Raw genomic sequence first — 24,347 nt, 5'->3', positions numbered from 1 at the left:
GGCACAGATCATATCTCCTAGGTTGATGGCCCTCACAGTCTCACCAGTTACAGAAGAAAGTAGTCTAGGTAGGAGACATGGTTTTAGCAGAATGACTTTAAGGGAAAAAAGGTAGATTTAGGTTCTCCGAGAGACTGAAAAATCCTAAGATGTTAAGAGTAGAGATTCTGTACCTTAGCACTGAGTTTCCCAGTGGTATGACATGACTTTTGTGCCCTGACTATGCATTCCTAACCCGAGTTTCTTCATTATTCATTAGCCGCCTCTTTTCTTACTTCTGCCATTTCCTGTTCTCAGTATTAGGGGTGGAACTCAAAGTTCAGGTAACGTATAGATCTCCTGGGGCAAATACAAGTTTTTGTTCTTATTTCATAGCATCTTCAAGACACAAAACCATATGAGAAAGAAAGCTTCATTTTAAGTTTTGAAAGTAAACCATTTGCCATTTGTGGCATCTCATATACTTTTGGAGGGTAAAAGAATTTGTTTTCTCCTAGAGATGGTCATCAGAATGTGATCGTTATGATAAGTTAACCTTGGTTCCCATGATTAGAAACTCTTCATGTTGGAGTCCACTTTGCCAGTGAGATCTCACTTCCCACTTTACCTGCCCACACATCTCACAAATACTTATGAAACACCAAGGTTTGGGGAAAGTGGGGGGCGGGGTGTTCAGTGTCATGGATGGCTAGCTCAGTTGTGCTCCAGGAACATCCTTCTTCAAGTGACTGTTTTTATTTTCTTCATCCAAAAAAAGAATTTCACTTACAGCCTCCTACAAAACTACTTTCAAATTTTACTTCGCCACCTGATTATTACCTCAGATTATCATTATTCTGAACTAATTCCACCCATCATAGCAAATTTTACTGGTTGGCCTGAATGGTACAGCATATCTGTTAAGATACAAGTTAAGCATTCTTCAAGCGTATCTATCCTGACACAGTTATTTTTAATTCTGTAAGGTAGGCTTCCACAAACCAGCACTGGGGTTAAGAACTTCCTAATGTACTAAAAGCTATTAATTTACTTAGATTTTAGGTTGACTTACTGGATAATAAGTGAAGTCTAACAAAAATAGTTTTATGAATAAATTTTATCAAGGTTAATACAGATGTTTTCACCATATTATTTTTACTTGATTTTTGCTTTGTCTTCACATTACGCAAAGAATCTTACTGGATTTGATTGCATTTACTTGGCTTTTTAATTTGGCTTTCTCTTTTTAAATATGTAATCATTTTTCTTTGAGTAAACGGAAACTAAATTAAATTGAAGGTTCTCTTATTCCAGGAACAGAAGATTTTTCCTTTGTTCTGTTGTTCTGTTAATTTTCACACTGCATTCACCATGTGCTCATGAAAACTATTTACTCAGCAGGCTAATAGAGAGATCACAGTCTCAGTAAAGCTAGACTTAATCTACATTGATACCTCACAGAGGATTTTTTAAGTTTAAAATTCTCAGAGTGACACAAAGACACTGTGTACAAAGATGTAAGACAGACGACATGGAAAGATATATTTATTGCTTATGTTGCAGATAAAGAGTTAATATCTGTAATATATTAAAAGTACTTGTAGGTGAATAAGTTGAACACCCCAGTAAAAAGCAGTAGCTTATACACACTCATATGGCTGTTTGTTTAGAGATAGCAATGATATAACAGAAGAATTTCACTTTGTATTTTGTGCACTTTTATATTGTTTAAATTTTATAAGCATGCATTGCTTTTTTATCAGAAAAATGTAAAAATAAAAGAGATTTCCACTAAAAAAACATAAACAAAACTCTTGCTGAGGCTCTGATTTTATTAGATAAGGGTTTTTTGGGATGGTTCATATCAGCGAACCCAAACTGTTCATCTACACAATTCTTGGCTGCCTTAGTAGATGCTTCTCTAAATATCTCTTGTCATTCTATATTTATTGAGTGTTCAATATTTAATTTAAAACAAACAAAAACAGTGTAGAGAAAAAAGAGGAATGCCTGATGTCTAGAAACATATAATGAAATGGTTAAGACAGGAGTTGTGAAATATTGGCCGCTGGTAATAATACTCATTATTTGGGAGCACTTTTTTTTTTTTTTAATTTATTTATTTTTATATTTATTTTTGGCTGTGTTGGGTCTTCGTTTCTGTGCGAGGGCTTTCTCTAGTTGAGGCGAGCAGGGGCCACTCTTCATCGCGGTGCGCGGGCCTCTCACTATCACGGCCTCTCTTGTTGCGGAGCACAGGCTCCACAGACGCGCAGGCTCAGTAGTTGTGGCTCGTGGGCCTAGTTGCTCCGCGGCATGTGGGATCTTTCCAGACCAGGGCTCGAACCCGTGTCCCCTGCATTAGCAGGCAGATTCTCAACCACTGCGCCACCAGGGAAGCCCTGGGAGCACTTTTTAAAAAACATTTATTTTTGGCTGTGTTGGGTCTTCGTTGCTGCGTGCGGACTTTCACTAGTTGCGGCGAGCAGGGGCTACTCTTCGTTGCGGTGCGCGGGCTTCTCATTGCGTTGGCTTCTCTTGTTGTGGAGCACAGGCTCTAGGCGCGTGGCCTTCAGTAATTGCAGCATGCGGGCTCAGTAGTTGTGTCTCGCAGGCCCTAGAGCGCAGGCTCAGTAGTTGTGGCGCACGGGCTTAGTTGCTCCGCGGCATGTGGGATCTTCCCGGACCAGGGCTCAAACCTGTGTCCCCTGCATTGGCAGGCGGATTCTTAACCACTGCGCCACCAGGGAAGCCTTATTTGGGAGCATTTTAAACATTACAGGAAAATTAATCTCATATTATGATGTTAATGCTTTTACGTGCTTTACTTTTAAATACATTTCAGAAGCCTTACCAAACTGATGTGTTATTTTCTATAGATTTCCAGCACCTATCTAGAGAGCAATTGGCCTATACGGGTGAGTTATTTGTTACTTTGTTGGTGTTGACTTTCATTGGATAGCATTTGCTGTAAGAGGTATTCTGGGAATTGAGCCTTTCAGTGGGTGCATTGATAAAAGTAAAATTCCAGTACTTGCTTCCTTGTACATTGTTAGTGTAAATCTATAATTTGGTCAAATGTAACATGTATAAATACTAAGATTTTTGAATTTAGCATTTTACATTTAATTCTCTTAGCAAATGTTTATTAATAGTCTGCTTGCCTGACATAATCCTCAGCTCTTTACGCCTAATTAAAAAACTCAAGAAAGAGCTCTTAATTTTTTTTTTTTTTAATCAGTTTTCAGCTATTGATAAGCTCGGACAGAATATTGCTGTGGTTGGCAAGTTTGGTTTTGCACATTACTCTCTACTCACCAAAAAATGGAAGCTTTTTGGAAACATTACCCAGGTTAGTCTTTTTGAAATTAAAAACCTATTTCTCAAAGTATGAGAGAACTACAATATGAAATAAGTATAAAGTAAACCACTGTTTACTTATTAAAAAGTAAAATCAAATATTAAAAAATGACAGTGGATTATATCTAAGGGTCAGTTCTGATAAAGTACTTGATATTTGATAAAAGATTTTGTATTGAGATAGTTGGTTTGTTTTTAATTCTTGTTAAGATCAGACACTATAATCCTGTAACTTGAGGATTTACTCTTACATTCCAGGTAAAGTTCATCAGATATGATCGGAATAAATCTCCACAAAATTTGAGATCATTCTCTGCTTGTCTGTGTATGACATAAATATTTGGGTAGCATACAAACATATGCAGTTGGATTTTGCAAGAATCAAATAGGAGGAAAAGAAGGAAGTTAACATTTAATAGGTGCCTACTGTGTACCGGGCACTTCCACATATGTTATCTCATTGTTCTTCATAACAACCCAATGAGAGCACTATTGTTACTCACCATTTTATAAAAGAGAAACTAGGATTCAGAGTCAAGCAGCTGATAAATGATAAAGCCAGAATTTAAACCAAGGTCTGTTGAATGTGTAATAATGATGCTACATGGTACCCAGTTATTTTGAATGATGTATTTTATGTCTTACAGAAATATTTATTTCTTTCAAAATAGGATGTGAATCATTATTAATAAAGGCCCTAGAGTAATACTTAACTGTTGAGTGGGGCGGGAAGAGAGTAGAGCAGAAATAATTAGAGCTTTCATTGTCTGATTAGGAATATTTTCCAAGTCTGTAACTGGCAGGAATAAATGTAAATATGTTTTTTATATTTTCTTTTAAGGAGCAAAATATGATTGTGACAGGTGGCTTAGCCTGGTGGAATGATTTTATTGTCCTTGCATGCTATAACATAAGTGATCGTCAAGAAGAGGTATGTTTTTGTTTTCTCAGAAATAACAAGATTTTTACCTTTTAAATATATTAAGCACAGTTTGGTTTTATATAAAAAATAACCTATTGAAAATGAACAAAACGTTTTACTTTTTAATCAAGAATTTGGCATTTTTAACAAATGGGATTTTCATTTCAGGTTACTTAAAAATTTAAAGGGATAATCAGGACTTCTGTGATAACTTTTTCTAAGGATTTTAGCCATTAGACATTCTCTATAAAGTTTGTAAATAATAAAAAATAGTTAAAAGTTGAGAAGTTTATAAAGATGGCTGTCCTTAGAGATTTATTAACTTTTTGATTTCTATATTTATTTTTTGAGAAACTACTGATCTCCTTGTATCAGGTCTAAATGTGCAGGTCTAAAAGGAGTATCTCATAATAGTACATCACAATTTTGATCACGTCATCTTTTAGTTATTTGTAGAATGAGCCTACCCTGTCAAAATATAAACATCCATTTGTTATTAATGCTCAGATTAGTCTTTAACTCCTCTTACTTGAAAAAAGTCAGTAGATAAAAAAACAGCATGTCTAAAGTATTTAGTCATCCATGGTAGGTATCTTGTTTTTACAGTTTTCTTTATTTTTGTTTTCTAAAGCTCAGAGTATACTTGAGAACGTCAAATCTGGACAATGCTTTTGCTCATGTCACCAAAACACAAGCAGAAACATTACTGCTTAGTGTCTTCCGGGACATGGTAATAGTATTTAGAGCCGACTGTTCAATATGCCTTTACAGTATTGAAAGAAAACCTGATGGGTAAGTATATAACATATGACAGGTCACTTTTTGCTCCTATTTATCATGTTTCCTCTGTAGTTTTTATTTCTCAAAACAGTTATTCTAATTTTATATTTAGTTTCCTTTGTTTTAGGAGTTAAAAAAGCAAGGAATTTTAATTAGTGATATTCGTATAGTAGTTATTTTTTAGCTACCAAAATAAATAAAGAGCCTGTACCAACTTCTTCAGCTAATCTTACTGGACTCATTTGAAAAAAATCTAGTTCGGGATGGGGTAAAGCTTTAAATACTAATTTTTTTTCACAATCTTGAAAACGAGTGGTTACTAACTATCCTGGTGTTCTAGAAACTTGGGGAAATTTGTAGGAGTTTACAGCTTTAAGGTCTTAGGAAGCATGACCTTGGAAGACTCATTAATGTTTTCACTGAGCTACATGGCTGTAGTCTGGGAAAGGAAAAACTGTCAGACCTGTTGGAGCTGTGTGTTGCCTATATTCTTGGCATCTGGCTGGCTTGCAGCATTTAGACCATTCTTCTTGAGTTTTATTTTGTTCTCAAATGGTTTTTGTTTCTTTTTTTAAACAGCTATGAAGTGCATATTTGCTTTAAGTAGCTTATAATTGAGGAGTAATATAAAAATAAAAATTAACAAATCTAGTAGCCTCAGAATGCATGTCTTTCTCAACCAACTATTTCTCAACTGACTAAGCTATTCCTGTAGCTTCTTCCCAGTTTATTTCTTCCTTTCTACATCTTACTCCTTTTTTTTCCCTCCCTCATTTCCAGATGTGTTCTTGGGTGCCACAACCTTGTTGGTCTGCTGCTTAAAGGATACTTGGGGAGGAGAAAATGATAGGTAGAAGGCATTTGGGCCCATAAACATAAAATCTCATACTACTGGTAGTGGAAAAGGAAAAAAACCTCGTTAGCATTGTTGTTGAGGTGTATGGGTTTCTTTCTCTTTTTTGCAGTCCAAATACTGCTGGTATTCAAGTTCTTCAGGAAGTCTCCATGTCACGCTACATTCCTCACCCCTTCCTGGTAGTATCTGTCACTCTGACATCAGTGAGTACAGAGAATGGAATCACCTTGAAAATGCCACAGCAGGTACCATTCTATTATCAGAGCTCTTTAGAGTTTTCATTTCAGTCTTTTGTGTTTTAATTTGATGTTAGGAACTGTTTATTTGTTCAGCAAATACATACTAAATGTCTAGAATTTGCCTTGCATGAAGATGCTGGGTTACAGTGGCAAACTAAACAAACATGGTTTCTGCTCATACTATAAAGAAATAATTACATACATCATTAATTACAGTTGTGATGTGTGTACCAAAATGTAATATAGCTTACTGTGTATAACAAAAACCTGGAGTAGTCTAAGCAATCACAGAAGATTTCTATATCATTTAAATTGAAACCTGAAGAACAAGTGGCGGTTGTCTAAGTAAAGAAGGGGAATTTCAGGCAGAGGGAACGGTATTCAAAGGCCCATAGATAAGAGAAAACATGACGCAGTCAGGGAATTGGAAGAAATTTCAGAGTGACTGGAACATAGAGTATGAGAAGATGAGAGTCTTATTGATAATACGGACTTTGGAGTTTGTCTTAAAGTCTAAAGCGTTTTAAGCTGGATGTTATTAGATCTAAGCTTTATAATGTTAGAAAAAACATTACAAAGGAGGAAAATGAAACAGAGTGGGACAGAACTGGATGTAGGGAGAGCAGCTGAAAGGCCATTGTAATGACCTAGGTGAATGGTGTCTGTGGCCCGAACTTGGGTAGGGAAAAGAAGATGGAAAGAAATGGAAGGAATATGACATATAGAGGACTCCATGATTAGTTAATTATGAGCAAAGAGAAGGGATAATCCCATAGCTTCTGGTTGAAGTAGCTGTGTAGGTAGCAGTGTCACCAGGACCCAGGTATTATAACTTTCTATTCCAAGCCTCCTTCCATTATACCACTGGTTTCCACACTTCATGTCGATGTGGAACCCATTTTCAAAGGAAAGTTCTGGGTGGATTTATTTGTCATCCCTGTCTGCCCAGTCTGTCTTTTACTTCCTTTTAAGGCACTTCCACTGAGTGCCTTTAAAATACAGGTCCCATTTTTCTCTGCAAGCTCTATTTCATGTAACAAGATAGTCCTAGTTGATAAGAGGAAGTTATCTTTTACAGAAGAACTCTAGCTAAAAGATACAGAAGGAATGTAAGAATTTAAGAATCACCATTTTGCAGCCCGTGAAGAAATGAGTGATTCAGGCAGTGATCATTGGATGAAACCAGTGAAAGGTTGATGGGAACTTTACAATGAAGGTATCAAGTTGTCATGCCCAAGCCTTATTAATCAATTTTAGCATCACTAAAAGTGGGAGAATCAGATGTGGCATGCTTCCTGGGGTGAAGCAACCTGAAGTTCATGTGAAGAATTACTAGCAAAAACATTGAGCCTGATCTGAATCAAGCTTCTAGAGTCATCTTCTATTCACAGAAAATACAGGGAAAGAGGTTTAGTTTAATAATATTCTATAGGAAAGCTGCAGGTCAATAATGTGGGGGAAAAAAGAAAAGATTCTTCTAAATAAGACTTTAGAGCTATAACAACAAAATGCATGTGTAAGTTCATTTGTATCTTGATTCAAATAGGCTATATATAAAAAGACACTGTTAAAACAATTTGCAATATTTAAATGTGAACTAAGGAATAGTTGTAAGTTTTATTACATTTAGATGTGATATTGGCGTTGTGATTATATAAGCAAATATCCATATATTTTAGAGATGCCTATTAAATGTATAGGGGTAAAATGGCATGGTATCTTCTTTTAAAATGCTTTGGCAAAATAAATAAAAAGAAAAGAGGGATAGGTGGAGCAAACCTTGATAATTGTGAATCTGGATGATGGGAATAAGGGGGGGCTGTTTGTTGTACATTTTACATACTTTTGATCATGTTTGAAGTCATATTAGAAAAAAAAGGAGGACTCTTTGTATATCCTAGATATAGTAGGCAATCAGTGGCATCAGTAATACTGGGTGCCCCATTTTAAGAGGGCCCTTTACAAAGAGGAGATACCTAACTCGGTAAAGAGCAGATTAAGAAGTAAGTTGAAATATAATAGGAAATAGACTGATTACATCTTGCACAGAGGGAAGACCAAGATTTAAAGCAAAGCAAGTCTTGATTTAACAACAAAAAACTAGCAGTAAGAACTGTTCAACAGTAAGGTGGCCTTCACTCAGGAGAGAGGTGAGCACCTTGTCTCTGAAGCTCCCAATGAGAATTATCTACCAGGGATTTTTTTAGGGTAAGAGATGGTATGTTGGGTTCCTTCAAATTTAGGATTTTGAGGATACATGTAGTCCCTGCTTGTATGTTACAGTCAGTGTCTGAGAAGTTCATTAAAGTTGCCTGAGAGGGCTGTCTTGGTCACCTGTTCTTACATATTGTAATATTATCAGTAGAAAATGTTGACTGCATGTAGAGCTGAAGGAAAAAAAAGAATTTTGCTTTTTTAAAAAATGAAGTAGTATAAAATGTAGTGGTGAATTTACCATCTTAAAACTTAAAAGTGGTCATTATGAACATTAATCAGATTTTAGTGAACTTCAGTAAATGCTCTTTAGGTCTTTTGAAGTGTTTGAGGAGTTTGTCCCTATGCCAGTCCCCAAACAGTCATACTGTTTGATTCTTGGCATTGCATATTCATTTTCCTTTTTCCTCTACTCTCTAGCGCTTATAATTCCCACATAGCTTTTAAATTCCATTTTTCCTTCTCTTACCTCCAAGTTATTTGCTTTTTCTCGTGTGTTAGGGACAGATGTTCAATTTTTAGTTTTCATGTCATTATGTGCTAAGTGGGGAAATGAAGATTTCTTTCCAAATAAAATTCTTGAGTTTTGTGACAGTTGCTTGGAGATTTTGTAGGGTTTATTTTTAAAATTCCTACTTTGTAAATTAACAGCAGTTCATATCATGCTTACTACCTACCTGGATATGATCTAAAGCAAAAAAGAATAACAAAATCTGTGAGTATTCTGTACCCTTTTGCCATTTCTTTATACACAATCCCTTGTGTCTTAGAGCAGTGCAAAAGAGCATTTCATATATCTGAGTATTTTTTGCAAGTAGAATACATAGGGTGATGGTTGTTTTCTTGACCAAACCCTAAATGATATCAGCAGCTTAAATTCATCCAGCCAGCAAGAGTCAAAGCTGGGACATAATCCATGTCTTCTGAATAATCATCCTTTCCTTCTTAAAACTCTTTCCTTCTTTGGTTTGTGACATCACGCTCTATTCCTCTTCTTGCCTTCAAAAGCTTAGACAATGGCCCTCTGCTCTTTTGCCTCCCATGTACTTTACCTCAGAAAACTCATCTGTTTCCTTCAGTTTACCAGCTTTACCTTTATGGTTATGATTCTGGTATTCATCTCCCGTTCAGTCATCTCTCACAACGTTTTTACTTGAAAGTCTTAAGATTCTTTCTAATTTAAAATGGGCAATAGAAGGAAACTCTTCAGTTTCCCTTCCCTAAACTGTATTCTCCTCCTAACTTCTATCAGTGACAACTGCAACTTCTCTAGCACCTCACCTAGATTTAGTTCCCTGAAATCATCTTTGATTCAGCTTTCTTTTTCTACCCTTCATGTTTAGAATATAAGTAAGCTTTTGTTTTGTTTTGTTTTGTTTTAATCAAAATGCTTTTTCTCTTTACAAGTGAAAATGACTTGATGTCTGAGATTCATTTTAAAAGTCCTCCTGAAACTTAAAGCTGGGTGATAGCGTTCAATGAAAATCATTATACTAGGTTCTCTACTTTGGGGTTTGATTGAAATTTTCCTTAATAAAAAAAAGGCAGACTATTTCCGTCATTCTTGAAGTCACCACCCGTGATATCTTCCTCTCCTCAGTAATCCATCCTGAATAACTCAGAATTTTAAATAACTCCCTTATTCAAGGACCATACATAGTGGCTTATTTCCTGCTATATTTTTACCTGACTTTCCAAGCCCTCTTTGAAGGTCTGTTACCATCAGCATTTATTCTCATAATATCCCTAATTTAGCCAAATTGTTCTCACTTTCCCAGTAGAACTATTTTATCCTACCTCCATGTCGTTTATATTGCATTCTTCAACTAAAGTACCAACCCTTTTTCTCCCACCCATGTATGTTAACCTCACCCTTCAAGTCCCACCTCATCCTTTAAACCCTGTCTAGCTGTGCCTGCCAGGTCACTGAAGCGATGTCTCATTTTTATGAACTTCTGAAGGTCTCTTAGTTTTTCGAGGATAATTCAGCTCTGCCTTCCATTTTATGTTCACTTGCATTGGTCATTAATTACATTGTGTTAAGCTTGTTCTACCCTAGCCAGACAGCTCCTTGTACTTCCACAGAGCCTAGCAGAATGCCTGTACATAGTGCACACTCAATATTGTTGTTTGTTTAACCTGTAACCCTTGTGCATTGGCGGGGGAAATGCTGAAAACACAGCTCTTAATTTCTATGAATACAATTTCTTTTCTTTCAGGCTCGTGATGCAGAGAGCATTATGCTAAATCTTGCAGGGCAGCTCATCATGATGCAGAGGGACAGATCAGGCCCTCAGATCCGGGAGAAGGACAGTAACCCTAGCCAAAGGAAACTTGTGAGTAAAGTGCAAGTCATTTAAAACGTTAAGAATGTATGGGAGAAGGATGAAGGAATAAAAGAATTTAAGAGGAGAGTATTATCTTGTGATTTGGAAAGTGAGTAAGTACATAAAATAAGTCTTAAGCCTCTGGGTACAAGACTGTGAAGGGTGGAAGATAAGGTCCTAAAATGATGATAAAATGCTCTGTATGCCAGATGTTACTGCTTAGGCATTATTATTTACAAATTCTAATGGAAAAACAGGATAAATTGGTGAAGTTCCTTGGGGTGTGGGGGGGTGTTCTTTTGGATTTTTTTAGATTTAAATACACATACTTTGAAAGTCAGGGTACTATTATTAACTCTGACTCTAAATAAATTCCCCTAATTTTCCCCAAAATTTATACTATCATTTTGAAAGACTTGGGAAACTAGTACCTAGGAAAACTTAGGAATCTACAAATTTAATAGGGAAAAAACTGATCTCTGTCTCTCCTTCTCCAGCTGCCATTCTGTCCTCCTGTTGTACTAGCCCAGTCTGTTGAAAATGTCTGGACCACGTGTCGAGCAAATAAACAAAAGCGTCACCTTTTGGAGGCCCTCTGGCTGAGCTGTGGGGGTTCAGGGATGAAAGTTTGGCTCCCTCTCTTCCCTAGGGATCACCGCAAGCCCCATTCCTTCTTGTCCCAGCGGATCATGCTGCCTTTCCACATAAATATCTACCCCCTGGCTGTTCTGTTTGAAGATGCATTAGTCCTTGGTGCTGTCAATGACACTGTACTCTATGATTCTTTGTATACTCGGAACAGTGCTAGGGAACAGCTGGAGGTGCTCTTCCCTTTCTGTGTTGTGGAGAGAACCTCTCAGATCTACCTCCACCACATTCTACGTCAGCTGCTGGTGAGGAACCTTGGGGAACAAGCCTTGCTCTTAGCCCAGTCCTGTGCCGCGTTACCTTACTTTCCTCACGTGCTGGAGCTCATGCTCCATGAAGTGCTGGAAGAAGAAGCTACCTCACGGGAGCCCATTCCCGACCCTCTGCTTCCCACTGTGGCAAAATTTATCACCGAGTTCCCACTCTTCCTGCAGACAGTTGTTCATTGTGCCAGGAAGACTGAATATGCCCTGTGGAATTACCTTTTTGCAGCCGTTGGAAACCCCAAGGACTTGTTTGAGGAATGTTTGATGGCTCAGGATTTGGATACTGCTGCCTCGTACCTTATTATTTTACAGGTAACAGTTCTCTTCTTACAAAGGTATAAGAATTATTGAGCATAAACCTAGAGGAAAAGGAAGGCAAATGTCCTGTGTTGGCACTGTGATTGTGTTTAAAGAACTATTATAGTCATGTTTTCTGTTCAGTTTTTATCTTTCCTTTTGAAGAACTCAATCTTACCATATGATGGCAGAAAATTTCTTCACTATCATAAAGTAACATTGCAGGGTTGTGTTTTTTTTAATCCTGTTTGTCCATAAATGGGCCTAAAACAAATTAATGAGTTTACAGTATTATTTTGAATAATACTGAAGAAGCGTATATATACATATATGTATGTATATACATATAATGTATCATAGTACATAGAATGATATGCACATATTACATAAGATTATTGAAATATTATATAAGAAACATAATAATAAAGAATTATTTTGAATATCAGTGGGTTTGTCTGAGCCCTCCACAATAATCTCTCTCCTTATAGTGTGGAATTGCTGAGGGGATTCTGATTAGAACGTGGGTTATAATAGAGTACCTTATGTTAGGCTCCCCGTAGCAAGCAGGGAAGACCCAAACCTGCTGCAGTAATTAAACAGTTTTTCTCAAAATAATGGGTTCTTTGAGACTCCTGAAAATTTGTTTCATTATACGTTTGACAAAAGGGCTTGATAGTTTGTTTTCCTATTAGTCTGATGTGAATTTGGTAGGTTACATTTAAAAGTTCTTTAAAATTACTGCAGAGTTGTTTTCATTGATTAAAGAAGCTAACCGTAAACCTGGTTTGAAATTCTGCCTGAAGCAGTTTTCCTGTCAGTTTATTTGCTTCATGGCAACTGATTGAAACCAGAGGGGATGTTTAGGCAGAAGCTGGGTGGCCCTGAGATTCTGTGATTCCTTGGGTATTCTTAAAAGGCCACAGAGTCATAAAAACAAACAATAAATGCAGCTGTTTTTTGTTTTAGGTCACTCCTTAGACTTTCAGTGATCTCCCAAGCAATGGAATTAGAAACTTGATCAGAATTCCTAAGCTGATGTGGATTGACAGATGATAATTACAGTTGAACTTGCCTGTTAGGCACCTTTCCATGAAGGCCAAGGCAAGCAGCAAGTTTAAATTTGTGAAAAAATTACAGAGAATGCTCATTGTGTAGCAGGACTACATACTATTGCCCAAAGCAAAGATTTTTTTTTTAGTCACATTCTCAGAAAACTCTCTGTCGCAGGAAATAGACCTGAGCTTTTTTGGAGTCAGGGAGACAAATTTTTATTCTTTTCTGTTGATCTTCAACAAGTTATTTAACTCAGTTTCCTCATCTGTAAAATGGGAATGATATACATATTTTGAGAGCCACTAGGAGAAATGAAAGAATGTATGTAAGGTTTATGTAAGATATCTGGCAATAATGGGAGTTCAAGAAATCATAAATTATATTACACCAGCAGAGTATTTGCCTCACTTTTCCTTGTATGGTACTTTTTAATGCTTCTTTTAATTTTACTGTTAAACTATCCCCATTGTTGTAGCTGCATTACTTCTCTGGGCTTAGGGAACTGTGGAGATAAAGAATTGATTATATCTTCCCAAGTCATTTGTAGTATAAAAGGAATTCTTGTCTTCCTTGGTTGTTCTTCTAGAACATGGAAGTCCCAGCGGTAAGTAGGCAACATGCCACCCTCCTGTTCAACACAGCCCTGGAACAAAGCAAGTGGGACCTGTGTCGACACATGATTCGATTTCTTAAAGCCATTGGCTCTGGAGAATCTGAGACGCCTCCATCCACACCTACAGCTCAGGTTAGTTGCAGAATTGCACAGCTTCTCTAGGCCATTACACCCACGTGACATCTTCCTCTAACTGTACGGTGTGTAATCATAGGAACCCAGTTCAAGTGGTGGATTTGAGTTCTTCAGGAATCGAAGCATCAGTTTATCCCAGTCAGCTGAAAATGTTCCTGCTAGTAAATTCAGCTTACAGAAAACACTAAGTATGCCGTCTGGCCCTTCTGGAAAAAGGTAAAAGAATGAAGAGCCGTTACTGGTTTTAGGGCATTCTGCGACACATTGCATTTCAGGGTATTTGTAAAATTGCATCTTGGGAAAACAACTATTTGATCCACTTGCAGTTCCTTTTTACATTCCCAAAAGGCTTCCCTTTTTTCTTTCTCCAAAGTTCACTTCTTTATTCTTTGTACAGTTTCTGCCCTTTGTACTGGAGTAGATCTTGGTGTGCCCATGCTGAATGCCACTGACTTTAAATTACCTCTGACAATAGAGGACCAGAATAAAAAGGAAGATAGATAAATCTGCAGATAATTCAAAAGCCTTCTTACAGTCAGCAGTTTTACCCTTCTTTCCAACTATACCTCTTGACAAAAAGTAAAATTTAGTTCTCATGTACTTGACTCTCCTGTGACTCTTTTGAGTGGAGAAGTCATTAAACAGTGGAAGCCAAAAAGAAGTGTATCCTGGAGCCTGAAACCTACATTACACATAGATGGGTTATTGTCTCCTGAGAGGTGACTATGAACTCATACTGAACGTTATAAAATAGAATTTCCTCCGGTTTGTGAGGTCCTTGTATTCCTTCCTGTGTTATTTGGTTCTGTGTGTATTCTTGCTACAGTGCCTGACACATAGTGAGAGCTTATTGAACATTTTTTATTGTGACGTTTTACTGCTTTTTCTTATCACAGCCATTAATACAGCCCCATTCCCAGCACGCGCACACAAACACACACAGTCATGGGCTATAAGCAAGTTAAATGCAACCATGGAGGATTGTAAACAGTTGCCAGGCAAACAGTAGCTTCTCAGCCATGCCCAGAATTTAAAAGTGCTGGCTAAAACCACAGCTTCAGAAGTTGTGCCAGCTGTTGATTTTGTTAAACGATGACAGGAAACTGTTAAAATTCACAAGACTAAACCATTAATGTTTCAAGCCTCCTGAATGAGATTACGTTGGACCACCTAAATCAATGGGAACTACCCTGGCATGTTAGTGATCTCAAACAATATTCAAGTAATTACACGTGTATGAACTATACTCCAAAAAGCAAGAAAACACAGTTTCTATCTGTGGTTTCAGTCTGTGCGAGTTCATATTGCATGTTTATTTTGGACAGTCTTCTGTTAAGCATGGTGCTTGTACTGGTTTAAATAAAATGTTAACATGAAAGGAAAAAAAATGAAAAATAAAAAAATAAAAGTGCTGGCTAATATATACTAAGCACTCACTATGTGCTAGGCACAGTTCTAAGCATTTCCATGTGTAGGTCTTTCAGTCCTTACAACAGCTCCATATGGGTAGATACTGTTCCGCATGACACAGGTGAAAAACAGAGGCCCAGAAAAATAAACTTGCTTTATGTTCGTACAACTAATGTGTGGCAGAGCCAAGATCTGAATCCAGGCAGTCCTGCTCCAGTACTGCCTCTTGCTGAAAGCACCCCGTCACCCAGTGACCAAACCAGTTATACCACGTCAGTTCATGTGAATAAGGGACAATAGACTATATTTAGCAGTTAATTTTTAAAAATCCGTTTTGTTTTTCTGTGTCTGTAAAACTCACATTAAGAGACTTCATTTCACTTTGCTTCTCTCTTGATAGTTTCTTTGATCTGATCTTCCCTCTTTTCATTGGTCTTTTCAAATACAGCATTTATTTGCTCCCTTTCTTTCCTTTATCCAGCCACCATCCTCTTCCTGGTTTGACTTTGTCAGTCTCCTGTTTTTTCCTATTCTGTGTTTTCATTATACAAATATGTTTTAAGAGGCTACTATGATCCAGGTATTGTTTCATAGATTGTGGTATCACATGGAGAAGCCCTAATACTTTATCTTCAATCAGAATTAGATCTTAGATGTCTTACCTCCTTGTCAGCGTTTTCAGTGCTACTTCATAAAAGTATTTGAAGTCCTCCAGTGCAGATTGTTCTGTAGCTTTCTTGTGTTCCCACTTACAGATGGAGCAAAGACAGTGACTGTGCTGAGAACATGTATATTGATATGATGCTCTGGAGACATGCCCGGCGTCTCTTAGAAGAAGTTCGGCTAAAGGATCTCGGCTGCTTTGCAGCCCAGCTGGGCTTTGAACTAATTAGTTGGCTATGCAAGGAACGTACCCGAGCTGCCCGAGTAGACAACTTTGTGTTAGCCCTGAAGAGACTCCACAAAGATTTCCTGTGGCCACTTCCCATCATCCCAGCTTCTTCTCTCAGTTCTCCTTTCAAAAATGGAAAATACCGAACAGGTAATGTAGGTTTTGTGTTACTTGTACGGGGAGGATTGTATTTTGCTCCAAATGTTTAGACATTTTGCTGTTAGTTGATATTCAAGGAAGTCTTCATTCCAAGGTCAGAACAGATAAAAACTAACTTTTTGTGCATCACTTGGAACATCCACCATTTGACTAAGGATGTAAATAAAGTAGAACATATGTCTCTAGGTCTTATGACCTTGAAGTCTAATTTATAAATCCAACCAATTGTATCAGATGATCAACAAGTTGAGCATTGACTGAACATAGAAGCTACCACATTTTTTTTGTAGGAAGGAGTTATTAATCACAGACCTCAAAATAAGCTAAATTGTGACTTACCTGACAGGACTCATTCCAGAGAAGTGGTAAAAATGCATCTTGAGAGCTTGGGCCATCTTCTAAATTAGGAGAGGACAAAGTGAAACTGTATTTTGATAAAAGAAAAAAGTTTTTTTAGTTCAGGTCTTTTAAGGGAGACTGTTGTAATTATTATCACTTATGAAAATTCAAACAAAAACCTTTATTATGGCATTTGGAAGCTTCATGTCATGTTAAAACCAAGGAAAATCATTTAAAGATGAACAGAATAAAGTTTTGCCTAGTTCTAGGAAGATACATGATGATGTAAGATGACTGCTGGGTGGCGTTATATAGTCATTCCATTCTGTTACAGTCCCACATCCCTGGTTCAGTGGACGGATGATGCAGTGTAGGGACAGTAATTAGCTCTGAACTTTTAGTATTTGGGGTTGGTGAGGGAAGAGAAGCTGAAAGAACTGAATTGGAAATGGCAGTGTGTGCACCTTTAATTCCCATTTTTTTTTTTGTTTTTGGACCTACCTTGCAGTGGGAGAGCAGCTGTTAACGTCCCAGTCAGCTGACACTTTTTTGAACCTTGAGATAGACGCTGGCATCTCTAATGTCCAACGAAGTCAGAGCTGGCTGGGCAACATCGGCCCCACACATCATGAGATAGACACGGCCTCGTCCCATGGACCACAGATGCAAGACGCCTTCCTTTCACCTTTGTCTAATAAAGGTAGATATCATTTTAAACCCTAGCTCTTCTTCAGTTCCTGTGGAGGAAAGTTTATATGCTATAGCACTTGAGAGAGAGACCTTCACTCTTTTCTTTCAAGATATGTCCTTGAGGATTAGCCATTAGTATCTGCTGGAGAGGTGGATAGTTACTAGAACAAGGCCATATTGGCCTTGACTATACTTTGCCATGTTTATTTTAGATAAATGAAATAGGTAAAATCTCATTACAGCTCAGCACTAATAAATGAACCTTTGTAATCAACTTTGATGATACAGAAACACTAACTTTGAACCTCAAGTAAGCAAAATGTTATCTGTGTGTAAAGAATTCCATTCTTCTCATAGGTAGACCTGTATCATAAAAAATTGTACCCAGTTATCTTCTATTTTTTTATTTCACTGATACAAATTTATGGAAAAATTTTTTTCTCTTATAAATTCCTGCATGATATCCTTAATTTTGCCTCTTAGCCTTCAAAGCCTAAAATATTACTGTCTGACCCTTTATCAAAAAAATGTGTATCAACTTCTGCAGTTATAGTAATGGTTACATTACAGATTGAAGAAGTTTTAAAGTGATTTATGTTGTTTAGGTTTATGTAAGAACTTAGGTAGCAATTGGTCTTATTTTCTGGAGTTTTTTAATGGCCAGGCATTCATCTGATGTTTGATTTTCAGTGTGTCATCACTGTTACTGGAGCTTCTGCTATGTGGAGAGGCATATAGCTGCCATGACTTTCTTTTTAAATTTTGGTAGAATACATGTAAAATTTACTATCTTAACCATTTTTAAGTGTACAGTTCAGTGGTATTAACTACATTTGTATTGTTGTGCAACCAACCTGCAGAACTCTTTTAATTCTTTTCATCTTGCAAAACCAAAACTCTATACTCCCCATCCCTCTCTCCCCCAGCTCCTGGCAACTACCATTCTATTTTCTGTCTCTGTGTATTTGTCTTTTTAAAGTCTGGCTTCTTTCACTTAGCATAATGTTCTCAAAGTTCATCCCTGTTGTAGCATGCATGGAACTTTCCTTTCTTTTTAAGGCTGAATAATATTCCATTATGTGTTTATGCCACATTTTATCCATCCATCAGGGGACACTTGCATTGCTTCCACCTTTTGGTTATTGTGAACTGCTGTAATGAATGTGGGAGTACAGTGAACATTGGAGGTCTCTTCGAGACCCTACTTTCAATTCTTTTGGGTATATACCCAGAAGTAGGATTGCCAGATCATATGGTAATTCTATTTTCAATTTTTTTCCCATAGCAGCTGCACCATTTTACATTCCTACCAACATTGGCAAGGATTCCAGTTTTGCCACATCCTCACCAACACTTATTTGCTGGTTTTGTTGATAGCAGCATCCTAATGGACGTGAGGTGGCATCATTGCTTTTTTTTAGAAAACTTTTTAAAGAGGTCACTTCAAACATATTTAAAAAGGAGAAATAATAGTATAATGGACACCCTCCCCCCAGCCCCCACTCCAGTTATTACCAACTCAGGAACAAATTTGTTTTATCCACTTTCCCCTTCCTGTATTATTGAACTAAATCCAAGACATGATATATTTTATCTGTGAATATTTCAGTATATATTTTTGAAGACTCTTCTTGAAAATAATGATAATCATACCATTAACATCTCTCTAAAAATTTAATAGTAATTCCTTAATACCATCAAATATCCAGTAAATAGTCAAATTCCAACTGTTTTATAATGTCATAATTTTTTTATGGTTTGAATCAATATCCAAATAAGATTCGCACACTGTGATTATGTTTTTTAATTTTCTTTTTAGTGATTGTTCCCCCTCCCCATCTCTCTTTTTCCCCTTGCCATTTATTCATTGAAGAAACTTGCTTCTGTGGATTTTCTCATGATGTGGATTTTAGGTTATTGCATCTTCATGGTTTAAACAGTTTCCTCTGTATTTCTTATAAATTGGTCATTGAATCTAAAAACGTGATCGGGAATTCCCTGGTGGTCCAGTGGTTAGGACTCTGCACTCTCACTGCCGAGGGGGCCCAGGTTTAATCCCTGGTCAGGGAACTAAAATCCCACAAGCCACGAAGCATGCCCCCAAACCCCCCAAAAAAAAACCAAAAAAAAGACAAATTATTGCTAGGTTTTTTTTTTTTTCAGAGGTGGGCAAGACTACTTCTTAGGTAGTATGAAGGCACATGATGCCTGGTTACCTCTCTAGTGATTTATTTTTATATCTACTACTATTAATGTAACATGGGAGTTTTAGTAGTGGATTTAATGTTGTGGTCTCAAAATCCTGAAGAGAAATCAACATCTGAGAGATAGCTAATATTTATAATGAAAGGAAAACATATTTTCTACATGAAGCTAGTTTGTAACTTTTGGCAATTCTTCATCAGGTGATGAATGCAGTATTGGTTCAGCCACAGACTTGACTGAAAGTAGCTCCATGGTGGACGGAGACTGGACAATGGTGGATGAAAATTTCTCCACACTCAGTTTAACTCAGTCAGACCTAGAGCACATCTCCATGGAGTTGGCAAGTAAAGGGCCTCACAAATCCCAGGTTCAGCTTCGGTGAGTTTCTCAGCATTTTGAAAGCATAGAATGCCTACTCAGGATATTTGGGCAATTAGGGTACGGAGGCTACTTTCCCGATAATGATTGCCCTTATGTACATCTGTAGATCATTTTTAGCATCAGTCATTTTTGTTTCTGCTTATATATGTAGGTATTTGCTACACATCTTCATGGAGGCAGGATGTCTGGACTGGTGCGTTGTTATAGGCCTGATTCTCAGAGAATCCTCAGTAATCAACCAGATTTTGGTTATTATACAATCTTCAGAGGTAGATGGAGAGATGTTACAGAACATAAAGACAGGGCTGCATGCTGTGGACAGATGGGCCTCTACAGATTGGTAAGTGCTAGTTTCATTAGGTTTGTTATCTTCACTGTCCTTTGGTGAATCCTGTCCTTTCACATTAAGGCTTAGTTCTGGTTCATTTATTTGGAGATTTTTTAGGTTGCTAGAAATAAAATCTCCTTTTGTATATTCATTTTAAAGGCTAGTTTCTTTAGTTACTATTTTATACCAGTTTAGGTGAGTAATATCCATTGAGGTAGTGTTGGTCAGTGAATACATGTCACTGACTCAAGACTGATGCAGTACAAATGATCTCAGAACTAGGGTGGAACTTGAGATTTTTAGTTCTGTCGAATTGAAGGTAATAACCTAAAAACATCTGCTTGAGAAGATAAAAATTTAAAGGTCTGTGTGAATTTAACATTCCATGGCAATTACTAACAAGCCCAAATTAAGAGTAGTGAATGAACTTAAAAGAGCCTGGGATTCTACCCCTTTGTCACCAGTTACGTGTGGATTTGGGGTTTCCCTTACTTGGGTCTAGTTTTCCTTAATTGGTAGATTCATTCACGTTAAATGTTCTCCGAAGGTCCTGTTTTTCAAGTCTAAAATCCTATCGGTGCTTAGATTATAGAATGTGATTTTTAATCGTATTGCTGGATAAAGAGTATCAGTCTGTGCTCTTCATGCTCACACTTACATTATGTGCTGCTCCCTCTATGGTGGCCTTGGCACCTAAAAAACCTTTCCTCCCGACCCTCCTGTGCCTCCTCCCCTTCCCCACGATCTGTCATTGACCTTACTGTATCAGTGCTTGGTAGGAATTCATCCATAACATGCTGTGGAGCCTTTTGAATGTGGCAGAGGAGAGCTAATTTCCTTTTTCTTCTACTTAGTCCTGGATATAAGCCATTTTTAAACATCATTAAGCCACAACTGCAGAAGCTCAGTGAGATAACAGAAGAGCAGGTCCAGCCTGAAGCCTTCCAGCCAATAACTGTGGGTAAGACTCCTGAACAGACTAGCCCCCGGGCAGAGGAGAACAGGAGCTCCTCCGGCCACGGGAGCATCCCCCAGGGCGAGGTCGGAGGTAGCAGTTTGGTCAGCCGGAAAGAGGAGGACACAACCCGAGCAGAGGAGGAGGAACCTTTTCAGGATGGGACTTACGACTGTTCTGTGTCCTAACAACAATGGGTGCCGTCACCACGGGCAGTATTAATTAGCAGCAGCATGCAGCTGAGGACACTGTGACCTAGTTGGATGATTTAACCAGGGAGAGAACTCAGCTCAGAGACTCTGGTAAGGTATTACTAAATTTTAACTAACTCTTTCTCCTTTAAGAAATCTCTTTGAGTCCATAAAAATGTGATATCAAAAAAATCATCTTTCATAAAAAATTTTTTAAGCTGCAGTGGAAGTAATAAAGAATATTGTACAGATGTACATGAGAATATTTTGGTTTTATTCTTAAAGGTTGGTAGCTCTTAAACCACAGGGATTGTTTTGCCCCAGATGAGCAAAACACTTTTCACTACTTACAGCTTCCTATGTTTTCTGGTTCAGCGTGTGTTCAGACTGCTTTTTAAAAACAAACGCTAAGGTGCTTGCTGTAGCTCATCAAGTACCCGAGCTACCTGTATGCCCCCTTGGATCGAGAGCACTGGCCTCCCTAACTGGGCCTCTGAATAGATGCCTGCCCTAGCATAAGAGGTGCCTGTATGAAGGAGACATGCTCTTCTGCTAGCCTGTTAAATCCCGGTCCTGAATGGATGGAAGCTATTTACCTGTGAGTCAGTGTGCCTGCTTTTTAGCAAGCTTGGTTCCTGCTAGGTCAGCGTGGGCTGAGGTCTGAGGAGTTCGTATCAATTATGCTATTAGATACCACTAAACTATTTTGTATCAAAGAATTGTTATCTTTTTGTGAGTACTCTTGTGTAAGTATACTCAAAGGCACTGTTCATATTTTTAGGGCTTGTACAATAATTTGTAAGGTTTTATGCTGGATTCTGCATGGCTATAGATACTCACTCTTGGAACAAAGACAGGGCTTGCTCTTCTTTCCAAATATAAGCAATCTTCATAGAGGAAGACAGGTTTATTGGCTTGGTCATAAGGTAACAGAAATGGTCACACTGATCATGAAATGAAACAGGTTTTGTGCAAATTAATGTAGTTTCTTATTTATTGCTTTTGTAAATTGAATAAAAATGGACTTCTATGTAAATAGACTGCTGAATCCTGTATTATCACGGCTACTAAAAATTAGTATGTAAAGAATGCATTCTTCATTGTAACTTTTTAAATATTTTATGTATTTCTAGAAATGACAAACTTTAGTTTTCATACATTATGAAAACATGACGGCATACTCAATTGCTTTAGACTGAACACATATCCACTGTATGTACATCAATTACCTTATAACAGTATTAATTTAGATAGCTTGTTTGTACTGTGCAATTTGAACAAAGGAATGCAATGTTATTTTTTACAAAAATGAACTTATTTTTATAATAACAGTGTATTTGATGTGGACCAAATTCATACCACTATGTAAAACAGCCTCTCTTCTCATAGTGCAATTACAGTTTAGAAATAAAACTTGGTCCTCTATCCTTGCTTTTTAAAGTAAATGGCTAGCTTTAGCTGTCCTAGCCAGGTTTCCTTTGAAGGGAAACCCAAAACCATTTTGAAAATGCTTTGTTCATAACTCATCAAACGGTTTTAAATTATTGAGTTTGGTAATTTACTATCACTTACTTTTCACATTACAAGTGCAATAATTTCACATACAAAAACTCCTGAATGGGTGGAATATGTGATTACTGGTACCTGGTCCTTCTGGTGCTATGTTTATTTAAGCCTTTGTTTTAAACCACCTTTCCCTGAATTTTAAGATAGAAAATGTTTCCCATGTGAGTACATGCAGCCCAGCAAGAAACTAAACTGAAGAATTTCTTCTCCTGTCCTAGTCTTATTAGGAGAAGAACTAGCATTACTTTTGTGTTTGGTGTGAGTATTTAGTCAATAAAAATGATTTACCATTGTAAACAGCTATGATCTTTTCAGGTATCCTAATGTGCTGCTGGGTTCATCTTGCACTCTTTAAAGCAGGGCACCAATAAGTTAACTGTATTCCTGTGGTTAACGCCATGAACGAAACTTTTCTTGTATAAACTACTTGTTTTTCAACTAACAGATATAGGTGGCCCCAAGGCAAAAAAATTGGCAACTTTACAGAAAATTTCTCTTTGGTAATGTGTTACATACTTTAATTTTTTAAGTTCATATTTTAATTTTGCCTTGTTTGGATCACATATCGACTCTTTAAGCCATAATTTTAACCAATGAATTTAAATATTCAATATAACTATTTGAAGTTTAAATTATTTGCTGATACCAAAACAAGAAGTCATCTGGGGGTAGAGTCAACCTTTGCTTGTAATTAAAGTTGCTGCTACTTCTGTAATGTGTATTTTTTTACTTGGTAAAGGGCAATAAAACCATTACATGAACTTTTGTTTATTCATCATCTCAAATTAACAGCAAAAAGTATATGTATTGAAAGTCATAAAAATATTCTTTTCATTATATAATTCTATCTTAGAATTTTCCTTATGAAATAACTAGAAATTTAGATTTAAAATGTGTATGCAGAATTATTTAGAAAAGGAGCATCAAGAGTTGGCAGCATCCTAGATGCCTGGCAATAAATAGGCAATTGGAACAGACGGTCCATATTGATGACATGGAAAATATTCAAAATATAATGAAAAAATGATATAAAATTACACATACCAGAGGAAACTAGTCATCTCTAATACATGCGACTAAAATAATAGGTGGAATTTTGACTTTTTCTTTTCCTCAGTCTGCTTTCTGTCTCTGAAATTTGCCTGTTCTGGACATTTCATATAAATGGACTTATATAATATGTGCCTTTTTCTGTCTGGCTTTCACTTAGCATGAGGTTTCCAACTTTGTATATTAGTAGTTCATTCCTTTTTAAGGCTGAATAATACGTTTTATGGATATACTAAATGTTTATCCATTCATCAGTTGAGGGACATTTGGGTGGTTTCCACTTTTTGACCATCATTAATAATGAACATTGATGTACAAGTTTCTGTGTGGACATGTGTTTTCAGTTCTCTCTAGCAGTGGAAATGCTGGGTCATATAACTGGTTAGTTTTTTTGAGGCAATGCCTAACTGTATTACAAAGTGCCTGTGCCTTTTTTTTTTTAACATTTCCACTAGCAGTGGAGGAGGGTTCTGGTTTCTACTATCAGCACAT

At 37.1% G+C, this 24,347-nt stretch overlaps 1 protein-coding gene across 6 annotated transcripts in view; it reads left to right on the top strand.

Moving 5' to 3' along the window:
• The window catches only part of RIC1 (RIC1 homolog, RAB6A GEF complex partner 1), a 133,104-nt gene extending 109,538 nt beyond the window's left edge, over nucleotides 1-23,566 (top strand). For 5 of the 6 annotated variants that reach the window (XM_059924775.1, XM_059924776.1, XM_059924774.1 and 2 more), the window contains 14 exons: nucleotides 2,859-2,897; nucleotides 3,221-3,331; nucleotides 4,181-4,270; nucleotides 4,893-5,053; nucleotides 6,007-6,142; nucleotides 10,570-10,686; nucleotides 11,175-11,903; nucleotides 13,528-13,686; nucleotides 13,769-13,905; nucleotides 15,855-16,141; nucleotides 16,998-17,189; nucleotides 19,585-19,762; nucleotides 19,917-20,105; nucleotides 20,948-23,566. In XM_059924775.1, coding sequence (XP_059780758.1) covers nucleotides 2,859-2,897; nucleotides 3,221-3,331; nucleotides 4,181-4,270; nucleotides 4,893-5,053; nucleotides 6,007-6,142; nucleotides 10,570-10,686; nucleotides 11,175-11,903; nucleotides 13,528-13,686; nucleotides 13,769-13,905; nucleotides 15,855-16,141; nucleotides 16,998-17,189; nucleotides 19,585-19,762; nucleotides 19,917-20,105; nucleotides 20,948-21,236 — 2,814 coding nt within the window. In that variant the 3' untranslated portion in view covers nucleotides 21,237-23,566. The remainder of the gene's footprint in view (nucleotides 1-2,858; nucleotides 2,898-3,220; nucleotides 3,332-4,180; nucleotides 4,271-4,892; nucleotides 5,054-6,006; nucleotides 6,143-10,569; nucleotides 10,687-11,174; nucleotides 11,904-13,527; nucleotides 13,687-13,768; nucleotides 13,906-15,854; nucleotides 16,142-16,997; nucleotides 17,190-19,584; nucleotides 19,763-19,916; nucleotides 20,106-20,947) is intronic. The other variant, XM_059924779.1, reaches the window with a different exon arrangement.
• Nucleotides 23,567-24,347: the final 781 nt, after the last annotated feature.

The sequence above is a fragment of the Balaenoptera ricei genome, chromosome 6 (genome assembly GCF_028023285.1).
Source record: "Balaenoptera ricei isolate mBalRic1 chromosome 6, mBalRic1.hap2, whole genome shotgun sequence".
Taxonomy (NCBI): Eukaryota; Metazoa; Chordata; class Mammalia; order Artiodactyla; family Balaenopteridae; genus Balaenoptera; species Balaenoptera ricei.
The sequence above is the reverse complement of the archived record's forward strand: the minus strand, read 5'-3'. Positions and strand labels throughout refer to the sequence as shown.